The 22,013-nt window shown below is 38.1% G+C and overlaps 1 protein-coding gene across 2 annotated transcripts in view; it reads right to left on the bottom strand.

Moving 5' to 3' along the window:
- Positions 1-22,013, bottom strand: part of FAM174A (family with sequence similarity 174 member A) — a 32,225-nt gene that overhangs the window by 3,251 nt on the left and 6,961 nt on the right. The window contains exons 2-3 of one of the 2 annotated variants that reach the window (XM_073344592.1): positions 6,222-6,368; positions 4,026-4,160 (exon numbers count right to left, since the gene is read on the bottom strand). In XM_073344592.1, the coding sequence (XP_073200693.1) occupies positions 4,026-4,160; positions 6,222-6,368 (282 nt within the window). The remainder of the gene's footprint in view (positions 1-4,025; positions 4,161-6,221; positions 6,369-22,013) is intronic. The other variant, XM_073344593.1, reaches the window with a different exon arrangement.

Genomic DNA, 22,013 nt, shown 5'->3' with positions numbered 1-22,013 from the left:
GAATAATATAGATAGAGAGAAGTAAATGAAACAATTCACACTACCATGGCTCTTTTGGGGAATGTTGATAGCTAATTTGGCTCTTAAGTCTGAGTATCACTGCTCTCTGTTAACTTAAGTTTGGTTAGTTTGTCCAGAGTTACTCTGTCTCAAATCACTATTCTTGCAGAACTCAGATTCTGCAAGCTAGTAAACTGTTGAGGTTTCAGTCTTGTGGAGTACAGCAACTCTACAGAGCAAATATTAAGCTGCAGTCTCCTCTTATAAAAGTGGAAGCAAACACAAGTGATTTTCAAAACAGAGCATGAGCATATCATCACCATGCTAGTATATTATACAGCAAGTATAGGATGGGTCAAAATCCCTTAATCCACGTAATAATAAGAATAAGAATATTTAAAAAGACTGAAGACAGACAAAACTGAAAAGAAATTTTGCTTTGGGCTTTGCAAGAACACCATTAGTAACACATGAAAACAGATTTTTAAAAATAAAATGCTTTTCTATCTAGGTTCTGATACTGTTCCCATCACTGTGGCACCTAAAGCACCTCAAACTGATTTCTTAGTGTGTATCACTTTCCATTGCATTGCTAGTATGGTGCTATAATCACTTTTACCATGGAGAAGTCACATTTCGTTAAATTTTCTTATAAAAACGCCATCTCAAAGTAGTAGTGTGAATTTTACAATGGATAGCCTCTTCGTATCTAACAACTGCGTCAAGGAACAACTGTTATTCTCAGGTCCAGTACATGGTTGGTTCCCATAACCACCACTATTTTCTTTAGTTTTCTTAGAGTCAGAACAAAAAATGTCTGGTTCTATTTTCTGACTGAAGCATCTTATTAGAATCTTCAGCAGCAAGATGTGTTCCTTATTTACATTAATAGCTGCCAGAATGTATAGCGATATAAGCAGATAAATTAAATGTGGGTAACAGCTGTCATTCTAAAGACTACAAAATGTTTTTCAAATGAGCAATTTTAATTTATTTATTTATTTTATAATTTAATAGTTTATCATCTCTGAACTGTTGGAAGGAAGGTTCCAGTTTCTAGCCACTGCATTGGCAACCTAAGTTCCAGAGGTATATTTTGAAGGGGAACAAATACGATTTACTGAATATCTCATTAAAACTGACTAGATCTTTGGTACGATCCCATTCAGATTTAATCAACTGTCAAATTTGTCCCTTTGGGTTTTATTCTGTACAGCAATATATTTAGCCCTCAGGCCGCTAAGGATGCCCATATACACCCTTTACATCACACCTTTTTGGCTGGCAAAATGGAAAAACGAAGGCAGTCTTGATTTTCCAACACACTTGTGTCAGCAGTTCTCTTCCCCGTTTCCTCCTCATTTATTCTGTCAAGGGAGAAAGATACACTGCTCTACTGCAGATACTGCAATCTGCTTTGCACACTTAGATTGAGGTACTTCATGACAGGTTGCATAGCTAAGAGGATTTGTGGCAATTTAACTGCTTTTAATGAAGATGCTTTGCTGAAGACCACCGAAGTATATTATGTGAGAATCTCAGAAATGCCTAAGTCTAGAGAGAAATGATAGGAATACTATGCAAAATTAGATACCGTAGTATTAATTAGCTATCATATAATGGAATAATTTCCGAAATATAAACATACTGGTTTAGAAGACTTATGGTCTAAGTATTAACACTGGGCAATTTGATCCATAAAGACAGAAAAATATATGGAGCAGTCATAAAAATAGAGGCCTTTCTAAAGTCATAGCAGCAAAATAAATACATAAAAAATACTGAATAGTTACAATGACTTTGAAACCAACCTAATAACTATCAAAAAGACAAGAAGAGAAAAGGTTTTTTAAAAAAATAGGGCACAGAAGATGCTCTCTCTTAGTGCACAGTAAGCTTCAAGCTATGGATTTGATTTCTGGCATATTTGCAGAATGTGAATTAAGTTTAGAGAATGACATACAAAGGTAGAAAGTGGGATAGTGAGAACATCTGTTACATACACTGCAGTGTCAAAATATAGAAAATCTAATATAATCTGCAAAAGTTTTTTAAGAGGAAAAAAATTAGACTGAGTCATATTATATTCTGCCAAAACAAAGAAAAATATATACAGGAAAGAGATGTGTATCTGTACTTTTGTTTTCCAAATGTAGCTCCTCCATGTGACAGATTGGAGTGGTCTACTGCATTAAATTCTACAAACAGTAATCTGCCTCACCACTAAGTGAGAGACAAGGTGGGTGAGGTAATATCTTTTAATGGACCTACTTCTGTTTGTGAGAGAGACAAGTTTTTCAACTTACACAGAGTTCTTCTCTATATGTTGAGCTTAGTATTTTAAAAACTGTCTTATACCAGCTACACATTCCTTTTAGATCAGATACTCCAATTCTCAGCAGGTGAGATAACATTTAATCTCTGTATGAAGTGAACTTGAAAGCATCTCAGATTCCTCCTTGCTTTACACAAGACTCATTTACAGGAGTACAAAGTAACTTTACAGCCACAGATGCCAAGAATGGGTATTTGTATCTACATTTCTAAGCAGAGCTTAGACTCCTTGTACACTTTGTGAAAGACCCAGACCAGTGGGGTACAGGAGTCTGCTAGAAGGCAAATATACTGGCCACTGGATGAATAGTTTTCTGTTCCTTGAGTGACCAGAGCAAGGGCTGTGCTAGAGCAATCAGGAACCTGCTAGAACCAATTAAGACAGGCAAGCTAATTCAGACACCTGGAGCCAATTAAGAACATACTAGAATCAATTATGACAGACTAATCAGGACACCTGGTTTAAAAAGGACCTCCCACCAGTTCGTGGAGCACGTGCAAGGAGCAGGGAGCGAGAAGGTATGCTGACGGAGGATTGAGGAGTACAAGTGTGATCAGGCTTCAGGAGGAAGATCCTGTGGTGAGGATAAAGAAGGTGCTGAGGGGAGGCCATAGAGAAGTAGTTCAGGGAGTTGTAGCTGTCACACAGCTGATACAGGAGACAGACAGGGGCTATCCACAGGGCTCTGGGCTGGAACCCGGTATAGAGGGCGGGCCCGGGTTCCCCCAACTCCTGATCGGACACAGGAGGAGTTGACCTGGTCTGTGAGCAACACCAGAAGGGAAGGTCTAATTTGGAAAGGGATCTGGCCTGTCCCTGACCCACTACGTGGGGCAACAGAGACTGTGGAGATTGGCCAGCATGGGGGAAATGGAGAACAGTGATGAGGTTAGTTCAGTGTATGGCAGGTTTGAGGCTCTAGCAGAAGTGGCTAAATGGAGGGCTGCTGTGAACCTCTGAGGTGAGCAAATCACCCAAAAAGTGCAGGACCCACCAAGGTAGAGGAGGAACTTTGTCACAACTTGAAAAAAATTAAGTCATGCCAACTTGTTGGCATTTATTGGAAAGCCTATTAAAGTACCTGCCCTATCTCTAGCTACAAGGAGGGAAAATAAAGTCTTCACATAACCCCGAGCACTAGATTTAGGCACAGAATTGTGAACCACACATTTTTTCTACATAGAAGTGAGGAAGATTGTGGCACAAACACCCAAAGGCAACAACATTAGATTTTTAATAATTGTGCCATTTTCCCATGGTATCTACCCTGATGAATTTTCAGTTAGGAACAGTTAGGTTCTTAAATATAGACTGAAGTGCCTATGTTTAGCATCTATAATGCACATTGAAGCCAAGACTGTAGATGTACACAACTTCTGAAAACTAAGCCACTTTAAAGAGTCCCTAAATTTAGGCTCACATTTGTTGCATTTACGTGGTCCACCAGACTTTCTGAAAATCTGAATATAAGCTGAGAGTCCAGATAAAGTAACCATATGCAAAAGCCACTGACCACATGTAAAATTGTAATTTGTCACTTTGCTGAACAAGTGTGATGCTCCTCGCCTAACTACTTCATTTGAAAATTAGTATGTACAATAAATGCTTTGCTTTTGAATATGTAGTGAAGTTGCTTGACCCCCATCATTCCTCCATCCTATAAGAGTGCACTGAACTTCTAAACACTAACCTTCGAGGATGATTGGCATCAAACAATGTTGTATCATCATCATCGTCATCTTGTTCTAATGGCGTCAATTCCATATTTTCTATGTTGGTGTCCAAAACTCCATACCTTCGGGTCTTTTTGTTTCTTTTTCTGAGGCTGAAATACAACGTTTTTAAAGTTTTAATCTTTAAATTGCTGAAATAGAAAGTTATAACTGTGAGATTACTGTATTAAAGAGAACAGTTTTAGTTCTTTAAATTATAGATCTGTATTTAAATTCTTCATATTTGCACATTTAATATATGCTAATCATTTAAAATATTTTCTTTATCTCAATAGAGTAAAAGTAAAATATCAAAGATTAACATTCCCCTGAGAGCCAAGTTTTCAAAACAGGAAGCCTAAAATACCACAAATATGTATAAAATTTTTGTGAATAATTACTTTAACAGTGGATCCAAGATAGGTAGTTGCAAACCCACATGTTTGAGTCACCTATCTACCTATGTGCAAATACCATCCATGATTTGCAGTAATTTCAGGGCAGGTCTACACTACGGCAGGGATCGACGCTCTGAGATTTATCTATCGGCGGTCGATTTAGCGGGTTTAAAGACCTGCCAAATCGACTGCAGATCACTCTCCAGTCGACCCCTGTACTCTACCCCAACGAGAACAGTAAGGTAAGTCTCCTGTCAACCCCCCCATGGCGTACATCCCGTGATAACTTGACCTAAGGTATGTCGACTCCAGCTACGTTATTCATACTGTGGTAGCGTAGACATAGCTATACATACAAATGTAGGTACGCAATTAAGAATGGACCTCTGGTTCTGAAAACTCTCTGGTCAAACTGGAAAATCCTGTTAACCTTTATGTCACATGCTGTACACTTCTATACTGAAGAATAGATGCACAATGCAGAGACAAGATATCTGACCAAAAAAGGGTCTAATGGAATTGTATCTTAAAAAAAAAAAAAGCAAAATGAGCAGAACTATGGATGCTGTAGTGTTTTCACTCACTATCTGCAACTAGACTAAGTAGTAAACACTACAACTCTTATTAGGCAACTATTTGTTACTGAGCCAAACTGTTACTAAGCCAAATGCCAGACAAAAGCACGTAGCTGAACATCTGCAAAGTATACCAATCAATCTTTATAGAAATAAGGGCTCATGATCACATACTTTATATCAATGGCATTGTCAAGGTTCCTTCCCCACTCTGAACTCTAGGCTAGAGATGTGGGGACCTGCATGAAAAACGTCCTGAGCTCATTTTTACCAGCTTAGGTTAAAACTTCCCCAGGGTACAAACTATTTTACCTTTTGTCCCTGGACTTTATTGCTGCCACCACCAAGCCTCTAACAAATATAACAGGGAAACAACCCACTTGGAAACATCTTTCCCCCAAAAAATTCCTGGGGAAGGCTTGATAAAAATCCTCACTAATCTGTATAGGTGAACACAGACCCAAACCCTTGGATCTTAAGAACGAGGAAAAAGCAATCAGGTTCTTAAAAGAAGAATTTTAATTGAAGAAAAAGTGAAAGAATCACCTCTGGAAAATCAGGATGGTAAATACCTTACAGGGTAATCAGATTCAAAATGTAGAGAATCCCTCTAGGCTAAACCTTAAGTCACAAAAAGACACAAACAGGAATATACATTCCATGCAGCACAGATTATTTGATCAGCCATTTAAACAAAACAGAATCTAACGCATATCTAACTGGATTGCTTACTAACTCTTTACAGGAGTTCTGACCTGCATTCCTGCTCTGGTCCCAGCAAAAAACACACACACACAGAACCCTTTGTTTCCCCCCCACACCCTCCAGCTTTGAAAGTATCTAGTCTCCTCATTGGTCATTTTGGTCAGGTGCCAGCGAGGCTGTTTTAGCTTCTTAACCGTTTACAGGTGAAAAGGTTTCTCCTCTGGCCAGGAGGGATTTAAAGGTGTTTACCATTCCCTTTATATTTATGACAGGCAACATTTACACACCTGCACATTCAGATTATGCCACTGTTTTCATTACAAGTCTCTTTTTCTAGGAGTTTAGCACATTATGGTAAACATACATTCCAGACTGAAACTTTATACATGTAATAAAACAAATAAACTGTTCAGTCAAAGTTAATGTTGATGGATGGCAAGACGACACGACTGTCCATGAAGACCACTGGTCCCATATCCAGGAAACAGGATCCTACCTCTGAACACCAACACCTGCTACTTGGGTATTTGCTCTTTTTGTTTGTCTGTCATACTCAGCCCTACATCTCTGCTTTAAAGGAGGACTTTCAGTATTTAGGAGGAGCAACAGGCAACAAGGCTTGTAGAGTACAGATTTTGAGGCACTAGCACAGATGGGAAAAAAGAAATTAAGTCGGTTATATTGAAATAAAGTCAAGAAAGTGAAAAGACTTATGCCTATCATCATGTCAAAATAGTTGCTGTTTTGATCCTTCTCTCACATCACCCATTTAGGCTGTGGTCCTGCAAAAGTTTACACGTGCCTAATTGCAGTGTATATAGGCTCATTCAACTTAGGGGGATCACTCATCTACCTACTTGAAGTTCCCCCTAGCAGAAGTCTTTGCAGGATTGGGGGACGTTCAACAGTGATCTCTTTGGAACATGGTATACATCTCTAGTATTCTGTGAGATGCTAGATTCATAAATAATAATGCTGCAAAAATTGCAATTTTTGAAGGCTTTCTATTTTTAACTCCACTAATGACTTCCTTTAAAAGAAATTTGATAGGCATTTAGTCCTCATTGTTACATATTGTCCCCCTTTCCAGAAAGTGCCAAGTAAGTGGGTAGAAAGAGTTATAGAACACAAAGATCAACATGTGATCAGAGATAAAGAAAATTGTGCCTCTCAAATCCATTATTAGTATCTGCAGTAGCACCTATAAGCCCCAGGCACACACACAAACGGCTCTTCTTCTGACGAGCTTACAAATTAGTCTAATGGAATTCTTTGAGAAGGTCTATAAAACAATGGATAAAGGAGAAGTGGTTGATATTTTTAATTTATTTTATTTATTATAATTATTTATATTTAAGTATTTGTACTTTTAAAATGCCCCCAACAAAGTCCCTCCTAAAAGTCTATTAGGGAAACTAACTATTCATGTATATCCACAGATATAAATCGGATATTTGCAAAGCTGCAGGGCTCTACCAGGAATCTCAGTGGCAAAAGCAGCAGCAGCATGTTGGGCCACCACTCACAGGAGCCAGAGCCTCGTGCAGGCAGCTCCTCCAGCGTGGCTGTACCACCCCAAGCCCTGCCCACTGGGGTGAGCACCAAACTGATGGGCAGCTGTCCCTGGTCACACTAGTGTGTGCAAGCAGCTCACACACTCCCAGACAAGAGTCCCTTCCATGCAGTGGTGTTTCTCTCTCTTGTCCAGCGGTGTGTGAGCCGCTTGAATGGTCACTATTAGGAGATGAAATTCAGTCTTAATAGACGCTAGGTGATACATACTGGAAGGAAAAAAATGAAGTACTCATGCACATTGTTGGGTTGCAAGTTAGCTGTCATCACTCGGGTGGGGGTGGGTCGGTGGTGGTGGGGAAACCAGGATAAAATCCTGGCTTCACTGAAGTTAACAACAAAACACTCACTGATTTAATGGAGCCAAGATTTTACCTCTGGACATTACTGTGGATAGTGCAATATACACCACTGATCAAATAACTAAGCAAGATGATAAAATTATAAAAGAATGGGATAGAAAAAGGATACTAAAAATGTTATATTATGTAAGTAAATGGACCTCATCTTTAATACCATGATTAGCTCTGATCACCCTGCTTCAAAGTAGATACAACAGAAGTAGAAGGGGACCAAATATTAGTGACAAATGATTAGATATATGGAAAGATTGACATACAAAGCACTGAAAATACTGGGACTGTTAAGCTTAGAGAGGAGCTAAAAGAGAGGACATGACAGAAGTATATAACAATGAATGGCATACAGGAAGTAAATTGGGAGTTTCTATTTACCCTTTTAAAATACAAGTTCGCATCCCATGTAAAGACAAATTTAAAAACTGAAATGGTTGTTTGTCTGTTTTAAAAAAAGCCATAATGTATATTCAGCCTATGGAAGTCAACATCCCAAGATACTGGGGCCGACAGAGTACAAGAAAGGATTAGACTTCACATGGGTGACAACAAGTTCTATAGTTACATGAGGTGTTTTTTTTTTTTTTTTAATCTTAACCACTTGAAGAGCAACATGTCAGTATCACACATTAAAGAGTTTAAGCTATTAGCCTAGTACTCTTTTGTTAGCAGAGACATACCTTGTTCAAACAATTAGATAGCTTGGACAATAGTTTTACTCCCTCTCTCACCCCGTCCACTAAGTCAAGAGGCTGCAGCAGCAGAAACGGGCTCTGAAAAATCCTGATCCAGCTGGAGAGCATTCACTTGGGGTAGGAACTGAAGACAGCATGTTGATGGCAGGGCTGCAGCAGTGGGACTGTTTCACTAACATAGCAACCCAGAACTGGGTGGGCACAAAGGTGGCTTCAGATCCCCTTAGTCCCATTCTCTCCAGACAGCAAATTCTATACTGCAGTTAAAAGGAGCAGCACAGAATCTCACCTCTTGGATTAATTCAGATTATCCATTTTTCCATTCAGGTAAAAAAGGAGTAACAGTCCTAACAGCTAGATATTTATTACTACTCATCAATACATGTAAGCTCCATTGTCAAAGTAAATAAAATCACTAAAGCCAGTGCGTTAAAAAATTTTAAGAGGAGAGTGAAAGTACTTTACACTTCAGTGTATGAATCATATTTCACATAACTTCTTGGTAAAAGGACAGGGATACCTTGCTGTGATTGAGCAAAGCTGAACAGGTCTTTACAGTTCACTTCAGCTAGTATTTTTTCTAGGACTGGATACCTTCTGATCACAGATTTAACTAAATACCTTAGATGAGTACAATTAATGTACCTGGTTTTTCAAATGCATATACCAAGTGCTTTTACAAACAAACAAAAAAAACACCTACAATCTGGAGGTCAAGAAATTAAAAATTAAGGCAGCACCTAACCCCCCCACCCAAAAGCACACACACAATATGAACTTTGCCCTTTTATCCATAGCACTCTGTGCTCTCTCACTAGAAGACAAGTATGTTCTTGACAATTATTACAGTTAGATAACATGTTAAGTGCCAAAAAAAACAGGCTAGTTTAGCCAGAAATCTTGCTACTAGAGGCCTCAAATCCCATACACATCATTAAAAATAATCAGTCATACAGAGAACTAGAAGTAGACTCCGCTACCCCAAGGCTCTGCTTTTCCTCATTCCCATCAGAGGAGAAGTCATACACCAGATAATGAATTCAGGAGGATTGAGATTTTTTGTTGTTTTATTTTTTTAATGTAAGATTCTAACTTAGAGCAACATTTAGGGGAAGGACATTTGGGGGAAGTTAGTCACTTTTCTTGTGGCTACCCTGGTATAACATTGTAAAGTCTGCCTCTTCAGCTATTGGCCAGAAGCGTCAGAGACACAGAGTCTGACCTACAATCATGCCAGAACCCCACAGCACTGCAGGAAAAAGTCATATGAAAAGTTTATCTAAGAAAGAGAACCAGAGGTACCTCTAAATAGAGAGCAAGAAACTTCAATATGTGCAACTCTGGACTTCTCCTCTTCTCAGCAGGATTTACAAATCTGTTACCCCCTTTTACAACATTAGAAGAAGATGCTCAGGCCAGGAGACAGGGCTAAGCAGACCTCAGAACCTTAGAAATGAAAAAGGATTAGTTCAAGTGAACATTGTTCTGGAGGAGGGGCATGGAACCAAGTAGTTTTCATATAAACACTTCTCAGATGGTTGAGAATTAATGACTGACAGAAAACTGACTCTGCACTCTAGAACAACCCCTATGGAAGAACACCGTGCACATATATGTTTAAACTATAGGATCAAAGCCCATCAGAACCTGAGTGGGCTTTATGAGCAGCCTTCCCGCAGTCTGATGGATCTGTTACCCTTCTTGTCCCTTGCTGAAATCAGATCCATTTATCTGGTTTTAGAGAATAATTCTTTTTAAGAACTGAATTAAATGGCTCTAAATATTCTCAGAACTAGAACCTTCTGCCATTTACCCCTTCTTCCCTGGATAAGGAGGGAAATCCAAGAAATGTATTTGTTAACAAGGCTAGGACAAAAAGAGGTTTCATTAGTGTTGATAAGTAAGGCCCTAACAAATTCACGGCCATGAAAAACGCATCACAGACCATGAAATATGGTCTCCCCTGTGAAGTACTTTTACCCTATAATACACCAATTTCATAGGGGAGACCAGCGTTTCTCAAGCTGGGGGTCGCAACCCAAATGGGGGGTCACAAGGTTATTATAGGGGGATTGTACTGCCACCCTTACTTCTGCGCTGCCTACAGAACTGGGTGGCCAGAGAGTAGGCACCCAACTCTGAAGGCAGCATCCCTCCAGCAGCACAGAAGTAAGCGTGTAAGCAATACCATATTATGCCATCCTTACTCTGCACTGCTGCTGGAGGTGGTGCTGCCTTCAGAGCTGAGCTTCCAGCCAGCAGCCACCACTTTCTGGCCACCCAGCTCTGAAGGCAGCACCACACCAGCAGCAGCGCAGAAGTAAGAGTGGAAATACTGCGACCCCACCACACAGACGCTAACCTTGCAGCTCCCCCTCTCCCTTTCCCTCCTCCCTCGCTTTTGGGTCAGGACCTCTACGGTTACAACACCGTGAAATTTCAGATATAAATATCTGAAATCATGAAATTTACAATTTTTAAAATCCTATTACCATGAAATTTACCAAAATGGACCGTGAATTTGGTAGGGCCCGCTTCCAGGAAGATTATCTGCAGCATCCTTTCTTAAATGGGACAGACTGTTGGGCTGCTATAGTCTGAGCTATAGCATTTCCCCATCCAGTTTTATTTATGCTGTGTAAATAAAATAGATTGTAGTTTTGTGTGTGTGAGACACAAATCCTGGTATGACGACAATTACAGATATGCAATGCATAACATACTGATTCTGCACAGTGGACTGATATTCCCTAGTACCCTGTACCTTGTGTAGTCATTTACATATGGGCAAAATGGGTGTAACACTTTACTATTCCAGCTTTGTTGCATTTTACACTTCCTTTGCCCATGTGTAAATGACTACCCTTGATGCAGAGCAACAGGTAATTAAATCTACGGAGGTGAATTTGAAGTTTGCCTTCTGTAAACACCATACTTCAGGAACACCAATTGCTTCCTAGCCCTAGAAGTCAGAGTAAACTGGTAACTAACTTGTATAGAAGTCAGTTCTGTCTGATGAGCAGTCCTGAAATAGCTTTCTACTGGAAATGAAATATTTTTCGGTATATACCCAACACAGAACAACACATACTGCCCCACTTCATTAATTTTCATTTTAAGACTATCATTTTAGATAATCTGGAGAGCTGCTTATTAAGATGACTTACAGGATGCAGCGTGCGAATCCCAGCTTGAGGAGACACTTACGTTAGTTCTCATCAAACTAGCATGCTAAAAATAGTAGTGTAGCCACAGTAGCACCACATCCAAGGTAGACAGGCAGTGGGGAGCACTGGGAAGGGCTAACCACCCCAAGTACATACCCAGGGGGTACATATTCAGGTGCCCAGCCTGAGCTGCTGACCATGCTATTGAAGCTGCACAACTATTATTAGCATGCTATCTTGATGAAGCTAGCACAAGTATGTCTCCTAGAGCTGGGAATCACACCTCAGCTTCAAGTTCAGACATGCCCACAGGCTGAAGATATTTGATAGCTATAGGTTAGATGATATAGATTCACCACATACCTCTTTTAAAGTGAAACTCTGAACAGGATAACAATCTTTAGTTATGCTCCTTACAAGTAGTAAAATAACTACTATATTTCCCACAAGTTACGTAAGTGCATCATTTAAATGTTTGGTGATCATCCATAAGGGAAAACAGCAGTTTAACGGTCTTGTAAAATAACTCAGTTTAAAGCAACTTATATGCAATACAGTTTAATGTTCCAACAGAACACACTACAAAGTATTAACTACAGCTAATTCGAATTCTTCACTAACGCATATTTTTAACTAAATTGAATACTTAACTGTGCAGAAAAATTCAATTTACATCAAAAAAGCTGTCATCTTAATTAAAAAACCCTATTCTATAAAAAAAAAAAGTTATTCCTCGAAAGTGAGCAGGATCTCTCTTCCATGAAGGGCATTCATGAGGTGCAGATTTTATACCCTTGAGAGAAATTTAATAATCACCCTTCAAAAGGGATTTTAAATAATTTAAAATGAATTTTCTAGGAAACTAAGTCCACGATAAGTAGTTTAATACTGACATACATTTTGCATGTTCTGTTCTGTTTTACTCAGTATGCCAAATTAAGCATTGCACACTGAAAACATCTAAAAAAATAAGAATCAAAAGCTCTACTTATTTCATTTGCTAAAATTTTATTTCCTCACCAACTTTAGAAAACCTATTTTAAGCACTAGGAGAGTTTTTATTTTCCTTACAAATAGGACCAAAATTCCCATGAGAATCAGTAATTCTTCCTCTTCACCAGTAAACGAACCACAAAAGCTTGCCCACTACTGGTTGTCCTATGGCACCGCATTTGTATGGGTTTTTTTTTTTGTCTGATTCCTTTGATGAAAGATATCAGGGTTAACAGCTAGGGAGCAGACGGATCTGTTACATGGTAGACGACATTAGAAGGGGCCTAATATGAGAACTAGTTCTCTTAAGGAAATTAAAAAAAAAAAAAAAAATTAAGAGCCAGCAACAGCTTTAAACCCTTGTATTTATTAAAATGACTCTGATGATATCAGATGATTAATTTTTATTATTGCTTGAAATGGTTACTGCAAATGCTCACTGAACAGTAGTTTAGTTTTATGGCAAGTGTAAGGCTAGTCACCTAACTAATGAGGTTGCTGTGTAAAATGCTGTAAGAGCTAGTAATTCTGCCCTATTTATTTGTGTCAAGTAGGCAAACATCAGTCTCTTCACCACTACTGAGTGGGATTTTCTTTTTTTAAATAAAAACCAGACACTTTAAAATTTGGCTAAGAATATGTAGATATTACACCTTCCATAGCTTATCCCTGAATTAAGGGTCTACCACGCCTCTCTTCAGAAAAGCTTATGAAAAATGGCAAACAAACTTGGTAACACCGAGGAAGTCATCTTCTAAGACAGGCTTTTAGTTAAAGTGTGAGGGTTGAATCAAAAAGTTTATTTTCCAGATTATTAGGGAAGTAACTCAGGGACATGCAAGTTACAACACTTGTAATTCTAAATACCGTCAAAAGCCACCTACAGCCATACATAGGTGCTCTTTTAGTCTTCTTGTGTATAAATCAAAAAAGTCAAAATAGATAATATAACTAAGTTGGTAGGGAACTGGAATGAAAGTCAGGTCACCTGGGTTCTATTATTCCTGACTCTGCCACTGACCTGCTGTGACTTCAGGCCTCAGTTCCCTCACCTGTAACAAGGACAGTTATACCTATCCACCAGCATAAAGTAGTTTGAGATCTACAGCAGACAGACATTAAACAAACCAATTATATTTTACTGTAATTTTGGCAAATATTGCTGTAGCTAAAATGCCAGAAGGAAGATGTTTGGAGAGACTTTGGAGAAGGCCATTGGGGAAAATGTGTGTGGGAGGGGGAAAAAGTGTGTTTTCAGGTCTACAGCAGTGAAGGAGAGTGTGGCATCTGTGTAGTTACACCAATGTAGCAGGAAAAGTGAGCCCCTAATGTATATTCACTGCAATGATATGGTTTACCTTGGCTTCCAGCCAGAGAATGCAGCACCAATGCAAGTCAGACACTTTTTACATTGGTGCAGAACCCTCCTGTGTAGACAATGCCTCAGTTCTCAGGAATTCCAGAGAGGATTAATAGGAAGTTTTGGGGTTATAAAAGGAAAAAAAATAAAATAAAAAAAAAATGGATCAAGCAGAGGAGACTGAGAATTAAAACTGGTTTGGTCAGACCTTGAGAACCTTGGCATGGATGCATTTTCTGCATCCCCAAAACCACTACCATAATTAACGAACGACTTATCAAGCTATGACCACAACAAACTGATATTTAATTACTTTGCAGGAATATGTTGCCACTCACCATCTATCATTTTTACTCTAGCCAAACAGCCAGTAAAAAAACAAACACAAATCTAGACAGCTCCCTACTACACAAAGGACAGCAAAAGAATAAGTTTCAGTCTAATAATGGTAGTCAGAAGAAACAAAGGACTATAAACAGTGCTAGAGCGGAAGCCTTTCAGGAATATGACGACTATCTTTTTGGATGGAAATGCTGAAAGGCATAATAAGCAATTTTACCATCCATGAATCTACAATATATAGCATCATTCCTTCACTTTGGAGGTCTGTTTCTGTTACAGGAACAAGCATTACAACCTATGTACTGTTGCCAGAATTGCTAGTGATGGTAGAGCAGCTCTCAGAAAAAAGAGACTCCATCTTTAAAGGGCATTCTCAAAAGCATCACCCTCAGAGGAAGCAAGGTTAACCATGGGTCTGATGATGGAATAAGAAGAGTAGTCTGGTCCCTACAATGAGGTGGTTCACTTGTATTGCATGAATTCCATGTTTCTGGAATTGTTTAAAAGAGTAATATGAGGAGGTTACAATCAAAATTAATAAATTAAGAATAAAATCCCTCTCAATGTTACATTTTTACTGTACCATCTTTTACAGCACTTCACTATTTTCAGTAATTTGTATTTATGATCCAAACACAACCCTCACTGCAGTGAATAATAATGACCCATAATAAGCTCTCAGATCTAGAGAAGAGCAAACTAGAATCTACACATAGAAGTGGACACACACTATTCAAGATTAACAGCAATGCATTTTTTTTTAATAGGACTTAAGGGCACGTTTGCTGTTGTACATTCAATTACCATAAAACTAGCTTTAATCAGAATGGCAAGAGGGGTACTGGTGAGTTTACTCTTGGCAGCTATTGTTTGGAAGAACATTTTTATTTTTTAAATCAGGCATCGTATCTTTTGCAGATCAAGTCCACTTTCACAATGAGTCACCAATAGAGGGTAAAAAGACTAATAAGTCAAATTATCTTTCATTACCTCACAGACAGTACTTTGAAGCAGTTAAGCAGCCTTGACTAGGCAGCCTTTATTAAACTTCATCAAATGCTTGCAAACTGAAGTGTTTTATTGAAAAACTCCAAACATATCAAGAGCTGGTGGAAGATACCATTTTATTTATTAGAGCTGAGTGAATTTTTTAAGATTAATAGTTTATCTGTGGAAAAATGAAGTTTCAGGTTGACCAAAAGTATTCATGAATGTGACTCAAATTCACTGAATAGTACCAGCCAGTTTTCTTTTCCAGCCTAGAGAGTCACAAGGCAAGTTAGGTGATATTCACAAAACCATCAAAGAAGGTGGAGGCATTGCCACCTCTATATTCCTTATAGCACCAGGATTAGCTACCTGCAATACAGGAAACTTCGGTTCAAGTCCCCATTCTTCCTGATTCACAACAAAATTTTGAACTTGGGTCTCCCACATTGCAGGTAATGACCCTAACAACTGAACTATAGTGTATTTGGGGGTGGGTCATAATCTGTCTGGTTGAAGCTATGCCATGTTGGATAAATAATAAAATATTCAATGGAGCAGAGACTGAAACCAAGGTGACCAACCCTCTACCCCCCAGGATGAGTACTCTAACCACCAGGCTAATACAGAGTCATTCTGTATGAGTATTTACAATAAGTGGAACAGCTTGAATAGAGAGCTCCACCCCAGAATACCCTAGAGTCTACCGGTTATTGCATTCACCTGCAATGTGGGAGACCCAAGCTGAAAAATTTGTTGTGCATCAGGAGGAATGGGGACTTGAATGCAAGTCCCCCACATCCCAGGTGAGTCCTCTAACTACAAGGCTATGGGGTATAACTGCAGCAACACCAACACCAGTTTTGTGAATGACATTTCCAAAATTTGCTTTGCTCTTAATTAAAAAATAAAAAAAACAGTTAAAAATAGTGGAAAATAAAACTTGTCATTTGACCAAAACCTAATTTTCTTCCATGTTTTTTCTTGCACAGAAAAACAAAACAAAAAAATCATTTTAGGTCAATGCAAGATGATTTTTGTTTGTTTTTGGTTTGCTGGTCAAAAGAAAAACAAACAGCAACACACACACCAAAAAAACAACCACGAAACAAACAAAAACCCCACCAAATTCCCCTTCCTCACCTCAGTGATTATTCGCACAACTCTACTTATTATACACTCAAGTGAATGAGATGCCAGGGGCCCTCAATCCCACTTACTTTAATGGATCCAAGGGGAAAATGCTCAAGCTTGCATTCCAAAATGGCACATAAGGCCTCAGTCCTGCAAACGCACCAAGGTGGATTTGATTTAAATCACTAGTCAGGATGACTCAATTTAATCACGGATTTCTACGTAAAAGTGCATTCTTGTTGGTTGTTATAACCCTAATACATATTCTTCACAACTCAGAAACAGATGCACGTTTCATTTTTAGAAGGTACACACTATACATTTTTAAACAGTAATTTATTCTGAAAACTTATCAGATTAGTTTTATAGCTAAATCAGAAAATGAATAATTGTTTGATTATTTCATTTACCAAAGGTAATTGAAGCAGATGTTTATGAAGTCATTGGGAGTTGAACTATTTCCAATTGAACAGGTTAATCATTAATATTCGGAGGATTTTCTTGCCATTCTGTATTAGGAGGAGAACATCACCAGACAGATATTAAAATTGTTTTTTTTAAACAACGTGTGTATTCTGGATTTTTTTCTTCAACAGCAAACATATAACATTTTAACAAAACAAGCATATACATTTTTGAATTTAGTTGAATTCAAGTTTTTTAAAATCAGGTTTGATTTTGATAAAATTGTTTAACTACAATAGTTAAATGAAATATTAAAAAATATTAAATCTACTACAGTCAGCCAGGTCAATACAAGAAACTTAAAATATTGGCTTCTGCAGCTAAATCAGTCGTCTTCACCTTCATTTTCCTGTTTGTTCATAATCTGGAAAAGAAAAACAAGCTTTCCTGCTTTTTAAGGTCCCAAACGATTTCTCAGTTTGGAATGAATTAGTCCAAAGGAAGAAAATATTCTTTCTGCACCAGCAGAAGAAGCTACTGCTGTTAAAAGTGAGATCATGACTTCAACAGTGTCTGAATCCCAGCGCTTAAGTGACTTCCACCAGTTCACTGGTGTGACTTTCTTTAAAACATCATCATCAAACATATATTTCTTGAATGGTTCTTATTCCCAAACTGGGCGGTCTCTTTTAGGGCCCGCTGCCATTATAGGTTTTCCCTTCTAGTGAGAGAATGGTTTGGTAGATCTCAAATCAATGAAGGCTACACTCAGAAAGACCTCAAGACTTCTGGAATATGCTGCGCAAACAGTTTCACTTTGGTTTCTACTGCCTGTCCCTCCCTTCTCACATTTTTCTCCAGACTTCTTCTCCTTGTCCAGATCTATTCTGCCCCCAACAATCTTCTATTCCTTGAACTTTTTGAAACTTTGCACTTTTAGAGAGAGGTAAGGGATTGACTCTGTGTACACAAATGTGCAGAAGGATGGTAGGGTTGAGGTCTGTTATTTCTTACCTCTAGATATTATTTATTTTAAAACATTTTTGCTGTTAACAAGTATATTACCTCTGGAGGGACAAATCACAATTTGAGAACTGCAAAAGTAAGCATCTCTGATGGTATCTTCTAGACTGAGCACTGAGTCCTATTGGGTAGATAGAAAGATTAACCTAAATAATCTATACAGAAGCCCCTGGAACTCCATAAAATTGGGTCCCTAATCCATGAACTACTGAAACTCATTTACAAAACTTTTCTTGAACATTACATGATGTCTCATACTATTAGAATTTATAATCCCTATTCCATGATGAGATATCTTTCAGCTATAATGTATCTTAGGTTTTTTCCTCAAAAAACACTATAAAAAAAACAACCCTATTTAAATAAATAAAAGACATTGATTTTTATTCACCCTGAAACACACACATACTTAACTAACAAAATCAGACTGATTATGCACATGCTTAAGGTTAAGCATGTGTCTGTTTACAGCATTGGAGCCTAATCCACAAATTGCCTTTATTCACGTGAAATAATCCTATTCAGCTCAATGAGGTTACTCTCATAAGTAAGGACTTGTAATATTGGGCCCTGTAAATCTATCAATCTATTTGTTTAATTTGCTCCGAGTGATATATTAACCACTGTAACAGTTTGGCAAATTTCCAGATATCAATCTAACAATATCCCTCTAAACATCCATGGATAAAGAGTGATATTCTTCAGAAAAGAGATTCTTTATACCAAAAGCAGAGTCTTGGATAACCAAAGATAGAATCTTTAAAATACAATTTTCTTTCCACTGTTCATGCTGTTTACTTTTGAATTTTTCTAATCTAAAAAAATGAAATTAGCCCAGTCAGATTCCAGTCTTTAGCTTGGAGGTTCTTAGTGTAGTCATGCAATTTTTTTTTGGAGCACAAACTGCAGGGGAAGGTTTATTTAATAATAATAATAATAAAAAATCATGGCAAGAGTTTCTATTGGTTCAGTTTTGCAAGTGGAGATTTGCTTGGAAACAGATCTTCGTTCCTTAGATACTGATCTGCACATTCCTCCATCTGATGAATTGATAACACATAATTGTGTACATTGGCTTCTTAAAATCTCTTAAAAGTGAATGTCCTTGATCACGACTGGTGCAAAACTGACTATAATGAAGGCTAAAGTTCTTGAATTATGGGCAATGACAATACGGGCACCAATACAATGGCTAGCTCCTGTCATGAAAGATTCTCTGGGAGTGAAAGGTAATCTGTCAGTCCTTTTCACTAAGGGAACTGGAAATGGACCAATATTCACCACGAATTTGACCCTTATTTCATATGCTGTAGGCTAGCCAATCATACTTCAGAAGATAATGATTGTTCACTACCAAAGTAGGTCAAATTTAAACCTGCAACCTTGACATGAAATCACGTATATCCTCTACCACTCCAAGAGCCATCTATTCTGCCAGGAGCGCCAGTGTTACGTAGTTTTCATGCTACACATGTAACTTTGACCTTGAAACCCTTCATCTTTGCTAGCATGTGCATTTATTCTACAGCATGATCTGCAAGATGTTGGTTTAGAAATTTGTTTACCAGAAGTGATGAAAGAAGGTTTCTTAAATTCAGCATTAAAAAGTGAGGCTGTAATATAAAACTATCACTCATGTGCCAGTTTTATTCATACGTGACAGAACATGCAGTGCATAACATTAAGAAACTTTTACCCACATTAGGACAGTGAACATCTATTCTGTAATCTAACTTTGTTTCCACTTATAAAGCCTTTGCTTTTTGAAGTTATTTTTCGGTTGGATACAATGCATGAATTGTCCACATGCATTGTTCAAGGTGCTATGGTGATGGGCTCTATTATAAGAGCCTATACAGGTAGGTGAAGACCATCTTAGCTCAAGAAGGGGTTGGAAGAATTGTATATTGCCTTTTTCAATGGCTGATTTTACACTAAGGTCAACAGAAGTGTATGTATTTGGTTTAAGGCAGCATTATGATCCTTCTGGGTTGTCCAAAACCAGTTTTGCACTTTCATTTTTTCTCTTATGGAAGAAGGATTTATTTAAAATACATGACTTGCTGGTTGGTACAAGGATATTAGAGGCAAGGTGGGAGAGGTATGACCTTTTATTGGACCAACTTCTTGCTATTATCTATTAGTAAATAGGTTTCAGAGTAGCAGCCGTGTTAGTCTGTATTCGCAAAAAGAAAAGGAGTACTTGTGGCACCTTAGATGCATCTGATGAAGTGAACTGTAGCTCACGAAAGCTTATGCTCAAATAAATTTGTTAGTCTCTAAGGTGCCACAAGTACTCCTTTTCTTTTTATTAGTAAATATTAATCCTTCTAGTCCTTTCGTTCTGTATATTTGATTCATTTATCTATCAACTATTCTTCAGAATCTTTATAATATTAACTAAGACTAAGTGGAATTCTAAGGCCCAGAACACTGACCGACAAGTAACCCTACTCAGGAATTTTATGCGTTAGGCTGTATTTAATAATTCATAGCATCTTCAGGTCTATAAAACTCCAGATATTCTAGCAAACCCTCTCCCCGTTGTTAAAATATAGCCTTACATAAGCATATATAAAGGCTTGGAAAACTAATAAGGGATGATTGTTACAGCAGATGTTTTGTGTTGGGGAATCAAAACAGAAGAATGATCATGGGATAAGAAGGACCCACTGAGAGATACTATCTTGAATTGTTGGGCCTCTCAGCTGTAAAATAATTATGCCTTCACATATAAATCAGGTAAACCGAGAGTGTATAGAAATGACATCAGAACATATATTTCTTTGGCAAAAACCCTGTATGACGAAACTGGTAGGAGAAGTTAGTTGGGGAATGAAACTGCACATCCCTCCAGATACAGTGAAGAAGAGAGAGAGACAGAGACACCTTAGATCTGACAACAGAGTGGTAATGTATCTTTTCATTCTGTATTCTATATAGTGCTGTACTAATCTCTGACTGATAATCATTGATTAAATAATTCCAATCAAGACTATTTTTCAACAATCTTGAGTTGTCACTAACTCAGACATGCAACATTCTGCTGGTGAAAGAGACAAGCTTTTGGGTTTACACAGAATTCTTCTTCAGGTCTGAAAAGATACTCAGTGTCACACCTAATACAGGGTGGAACAGATTGTTTAGTATAAGGAATTAACATGTTATAAAAGACCATACAAGCTGAAGTGGGCAGTTAACATCTTTGCAGTTCTAGGGCAAAGGAGGGTTAGTGGGTTATAGATTGTTCTAACTAAGCCATAAAACCAGTGTCTTTGAGGCTATGTCTACACTACAGTTTGTGTTGGCAAAATTTGTCACTTGGGTGGAATATTCACACCCTCTCTGAGCAACATAAATTAAACTGACATTAGCATTCATGTGAGAGCGTCTCCTGCCAACATCACTTATGCCGCTTGCAGAGGTGGGTTTTTTATGCCCATAGGAGAGTTCTCTCTCCCGTCGGCATAGAGCATCTTCACCTAATGCGCTGCAGGGCGCAGCTGTATCGGTACCTGTATCAAAAGAACTGCTTCATTAAGGAAAAAAACTGCAATTGCACACCACTAGTTATCAAACACCTTATGGTGGAAACCATATGGGGTATCATTAAACAATTACAATCTGTGCTTGACAGGGGCCACATCCTGAAAGAAATCTTTCCCAAACTCCCTCTTCTGGCCTCCAAACACCCCCCAACTTCTGCATATTCATTAACAGAAGCAAGTTTCCCACAGACCAAGACACACAAACTCAAAGCAGCACTAGACGTTGCCAGAACAACAGACACAAAACTTGCAGACATACCACCACTGCTATGATGATTAATACCCAGCCAAACATACCTTTCAAGACATGTGGTGTACCTAATCCATTGCACTAAATACCCCAATAACAAGAATTACTTGTAATAAGAGTAGATGAGAAACTTTCAGAGTGAAGTCAATTTAAAATTGACAGGTCCCCTTAAAGAATCAGATCTGAAGCTTGATGGTACTTGGTGCATGAAAATATGTCTCTCCCCCAAAACAAAACAATAACCATCCCTGTAATATTTCTGCAAATATATAAAAGTAACTGGTTTTAAAAAGAAAGTTTCACACTATATAGTGCTTTCATTCTCCATGTATCTCCAAGCTTTCCAAACAAGTGATAAGTGCATATGTGGAAAATATGCAAGCATATATGCTTGCTACCATTACTATTTTATTAAATGAGAGGAAAATCAGCATGGACTCCAGGATATCAAAAAGA

The sequence above is a fragment of the Lepidochelys kempii genome, chromosome 5 (genome assembly GCF_965140285.1).
Source record: "Lepidochelys kempii isolate rLepKem1 chromosome 5, rLepKem1.hap1, whole genome shotgun sequence".
Taxonomy (NCBI): Eukaryota; Metazoa; Chordata; order Testudines; family Cheloniidae; genus Lepidochelys; species Lepidochelys kempii.
Note: the sequence above shows the minus strand (reverse complement) of the source record. Positions and strands in the feature narration are given on the sequence as shown.